We start from the raw sequence: 4,518 nt of genomic DNA, 5'->3' as shown, positions 1-4,518 counted from the left end.
TGCGAGGGGCAGGTGAGCGGGAGAGGGGCCGGGCGGGGGCTGCAGCCCTCCCCACCCGGGCCTCGTCTCGTCCGCTTCCCCTGTTGTGCATTTGGGGGAAGCGGGAAGTCGCCGCCCCCATAGCGCTGCGAGTTGGGCTGGATTCGAGAGGGGATATGCCGTCTCCCCATCCTGCGTCCAGGTCAGCGCTTATCTATAGGATTTAGTGTTAAGCCCTGGGCTGAAGGCGTTACTGACGGGCTCAAGGGAAACTAGTTACATCGGTTTTGATCGTATTCTAAATAGGCAATAAAATCATAAATTCTCCAGGCTGACTTAGTACTGGTCTGTGGCCCCGCTGATAAAGGTATCGTTCGTTTCTCTGCCAGGTGTCTTACAGCACAGAGGGCTGCTTTCAGCCTGAGTACCTTCAGTGGGCTTTCGCCCTTTTCCCTTTGTGAAGAGTAGAGGCTGGCCGTTGGTCCTGGAAAGACTTTATTTTTAGTTGGGTTGACATTTCACAGGAAATGCAGTTATCCCGTAAGTGGATAAAGGGTTCTCAGTAATTCAGACTCGCTTTGCTTCTGCCGTATGCCCGAGGTGACGGCGGTTACAGTGTGTCAGAGCCAGGTGGAGATGTACGATGGTCAGGAGGGAGGAGCCCAGGCTGGAATGTGGCCTTGGGAAGAAGGAAGAGAAGGGGTCTGGGAGGGCATTTCAGAGGACTGAACAACACTAGAGGCGTGAAGCTTGGTGCACCGCTGCCAGGGCTTTCCTAGTCCCGGAGGAATTGGGGAATTGGGGATGGGGTCGTGAAGAGAAAGGTGGTGGGAGCCAGACTGTCAGTGCTCCTGGACGCCAGGCAGAGGACTTCATCCCAGACTGCAGTGCTCCTGGACCCCAGGCGGAGAACTTCATCCTTACCACGCACATAGTGATGGACCACAGATGTGGATGAATGTGGTGGGCCCTAGAACAAGGCACATAGAGAGTTTCACACTTTCTGGCATGTCCTCATGGTTTCTGTTTGGACTGGTTTGATCTCCCTTTCAGTTTTGTTTGTGACTAGACATAAAGCAGTCACCTTCAGCAGGTAACTGATGGGCTGTCTGCTATGTAATGGACTTCCAGGTGGTAGGGCCCAGCCCCGAACCAGACAAGGGACCCCTCCAGGAGCTTCATTCTAGCAGGAGAAAATTGAGAAATAAGCCAGAAAGGTATCAGGAAACAGTTGTACACAAAATAAAAGCAGGGTGATGTGATGTAAGGTACTGGGGGTCAGTGTGGGCGATAACGGAGGCCTCTGAAGAGGAGGTGGCCTTCAAACTGAGCAGAGAGGAGGGCTGCAGTGGGGGCAGCTGCTGTGAGGGCTGGCCTTGATCTGGGAACAGGGCTGGCACTGCCTTGCCTGGATCCAAGGGTGTTCCACGGGCTGCCCAGTGACGACTCGCAAGAGCCTCGTGGAGAATGCACGAGAGGTGCTGTTGTCCCATTTCACAGACTGGAACCTGAGGCATCCTGGAATAGCCTGTCCTGGTCACACTGACAGAGAGTGGTAGAGCCAGGATCTGAAAGCAGGCCATTGGAGTCCAAAGTTCACGTTCTTGCTCCTGCCACACTGCCTCAGGCTATTCCTGGTGATGCGTTCAGTCAGGGTGCAAGCTGACTGTGTGTGTTTGGTATACGTGTTGTGTGTGTCAGAGAAGCAGAATTGGCTGATGGGTTTCGAGTAGGTTTTTTACACGTTCAGCTGGAGAGAGAGACGTTCTGAACTTTGCCTAGAGAACACCCTTTGGTGGGAGAGCCGAGTATTTTCTCACTGACATTACTCTCATCACCTGCAGTCAAGTAAAAGCGCTTCAATGGGAAACAGTCTGAGTAAAACGGGGAAAATTGTAAGGAACTACAAGACGAAGAATGTGATGCGTGTCTTTCAGATGCCTGGCTTTGGCCTAAACAGGGTGGCCTTTCCAGGTGGCGCATTCTAGTGTAGCCTCTATTTAAATACGGAGTTCTCTCAGTGGAGAGTGAAAGTGCTCCTCCTGTGTGTCTTTGGTTTACATGGCTCTGTGAGACCAAAGGGCCCCTCGGTCTCCTCGAGCCGGCCTGGCACTCCGCAGGATCCAGGAATGGTGTCACGGAGCCACATTGTGCACAGACTTGGTGACGTGGAGGGAGCTGCCTGGATCATTTCCCCGCATCAGTTGTGATGGGAGAGCCGAGGCCCTTGAGGGCAGGATTGCGTCTGGCCCCCTCTGCCTTTCACCCGCAGGGAAGGTTTCCCCAGCGCTCACAGGGTTGGACTGGAGGAGCGTTGGTTTCAGGAAGATGCGGGTTTCAGCTCCTGCCCACTGTGAACATGCTGATGGGCCAGGACAATGCTTTAGCCTTTGTGAGCCTCAGTTTTCTTACCTGTGCATGAGAACAGTAAGACTGACCCCAAGGGTTGCCGAGGAACGATGTCTTTGCTTTCGTGTCTGGTGTTTCTTAGAGCCTCGTTTTACAGATGAGGAAACCGAGGCCGGCTGCTGCGTGCTCAGAGGGTTTGTTAAAGGCCTCACAGCCGCTTAGCACAGGCGGGACTTTAGGCCAAACTTGAGGCCGGAGTCTGTTTCTCCTCACTGCCCTGCCAAGGCAGCAGATGGGGGTGGTGGGGGAGAGGAATGCGCCCCTGGCATCTTCTCTAGCTCAGGGGCCAGCAGGCATCTCATCTTCTAAAGTAGGAATGACAACCGGCAGGCGTTGGGTACTCAGCAGCGCTTTCCTGAAGAGCGGCAGGTCCTGATGCCGTCTCGTCCTGGGAGTGGGTGGTGGCGTGCTCGGCTGAGGAGCCAGGTGGCAGTCAGGCTTGGCTTGGCCTGTCCAGAAGCAGAGCTGTGGCGGGACCTTGGACACGTGGCTTCCACTGTTTGAGACTAGGTCCTTCTTGGTGAAATGTGGGTAATGATGCCCTTCACTTGGGCATCTGGGAATTAAGTGGGTGAACAATGTGACCTCTGGCACGTGGGTTCTCAGGTGAACTCCTCAGGGCATCACAGCAGTGTGTTGAAATAGGAGCAGATATGTTACCTCCACTTGCCAGATAAGAAACTGGGACGCAGATGGATGCACTACCTGAGAGTTGTAGGTAACATTTTCCTGTTCGTGGGGTGGAGGACCTGGCCCTGAGAGGACAGGACCCTTCCTGCTCCTGCCAGACCAGAGACCCAGGACAGGGCGTGGAGCAGACAGGGTGCCTGGGTGGGGGAACCCTGAGGGATCCACAGAGGATGCGGTCCCTGGAGGGAGGACGTGCAGTGCCACATGCCATAGACCAGCCAGTGGACCCCATGGCACCAAGGCTGCTCCTGGGGCCAGTGGGGTGAACAGTGCCACCCACGCAGGTGACTGAGGTGCTGGAGTGGGAATGAAAACGCGGCCTGTGCTGGGCCCATGTGTCTAACGCTGCCCTTCCCCTCCACGGAAGCCTGTGCACCTGCTACTTTTTCCCGAACAGTTCATGATAAAAACACAAATGGTATGGACAGAATACTGAATGTTGAAGAAACCTACGTGACAGTGTTGGTGAAAATAGGGCCAAGATTTCACACCCTTGAATGCTTTTTATTGAAAAGTATTTTGTGTTTTTCTCCCAGTTACAGAATGTCTGAAGGGGACAGTGTGGGAGAGTCCGTCCATGGGAAACCTTCGGTGGTGTACAGATTTTTCACAAGACTTGGACAGGTTGGTGGGTTTTTAGTAGATGAGTGTAAATATTTGAAAAAGAAACTGGACTGCCAGCATTTTCCGGAAGGATCTGTGTGCTGTTGTTCCTGATGGAGAAGTTACTTTGCCTCAGGCTCAGACTTCCTGAAGACAGCGCTCTCTTCATCCTAAAGTGCCACCTGTGGAGAGATCAGGCTCTGAGGCCACACGTGGTCTGTCACATGCGTTTTCTGTTTTTGTTTTCCTTTTACCAACCTTTAAAAATACAAAACCCAGTCTCAGCAGCCAGGCAGGACAGACGTGGCCGTGGCTGCCATTCTACTCTTGCTGTCCCTCTCCTGGCCACCCACGTCCCTGGTGCTGGGAGCCCCACCTGCCCGGTGTCAGGTCAGAGGTTCTGCCCCTGAGGGCGGGAGGCTCTTGTGTGGGCTGCGTGTGCATTTGGTGAGTGAGGTGCCTAGAGCTGCCTTTGAACACTGGAGTCTCAGAAGCCTTAGTCTCAGGAAAAGCTTGGGTCACCGGCAGCTCCAGGTGCTGAGGATCTGGGTCAAAACAAAATTCATCACCTTAATTAAATCACATATGAAAAGCGATTGGCGATTAATGAAGTTGAGTGATGGGCATATGTGGGCTTCTATAATCTTTTTACTTTTGTGAATTTGGAAATTTCTCATAATTTGGAAATTAAATTTCAAAATAAAAATCCATACATACATATATTTGTAAAAATAAGTACATAGCCGGGCACGGTGGCTCAAGCCTGTAATCCCAGCACTTTGGGAGGCCGAGACGGGCGGATCACGAGGTCAGGAGATCGAGACCATCTTGGCTAAC

The 4,518-nt window shown here is 53.1% G+C and overlaps 2 protein-coding genes across 3 annotated transcripts in view; one reads left to right on the top strand and one right to left on the bottom strand.

Moving 5' to 3' along the window:
- MORN1 (MORN repeat containing 1) overlaps positions 1-170 on the bottom strand; it is an 81,691-nt gene extending 81,521 nt beyond the window's left edge. The window contains exon 1 of the mRNA XM_011987247.1: positions 56-170. Within this exon, the coding sequence (XP_011842637.1) occupies positions 56-170 (115 nt within the window). The remainder of the gene's footprint in view (positions 1-55) is intronic.
- A 159-nt stretch (positions 171-329) lies between these two features.
- Positions 330-4,518, top strand: part of RER1 (retention in endoplasmic reticulum sorting receptor 1) — a 13,283-nt gene continuing 9,094 nt past the window's right edge. The window contains exons 1-2 of one of the 2 annotated variants that reach the window (XM_011987221.1): positions 2,469-2,555; positions 3,615-3,702. In XM_011987221.1, the coding sequence (XP_011842611.1) occupies positions 3,622-3,702 (81 nt within the window). In that variant the 5' untranslated portion in view covers positions 2,469-2,555; positions 3,615-3,621. Of the gene's footprint in view, positions 3,703-4,518 lie in introns of both variants that reach the window. The other variant, XM_011987220.1, reaches the window with a different exon arrangement.

Source organism: Mandrillus leucophaeus, unplaced genomic scaffold (assembly GCF_000951045.1).
Source record: "Mandrillus leucophaeus isolate KB7577 unplaced genomic scaffold, Mleu.le_1.0 Scaffold305, whole genome shotgun sequence".
NCBI classification, from domain to species: domain Eukaryota; kingdom Metazoa; phylum Chordata; class Mammalia; order Primates; family Cercopithecidae; genus Mandrillus; species Mandrillus leucophaeus.
This window is presented reverse-complemented; position numbering and strand designations above follow the sequence as displayed.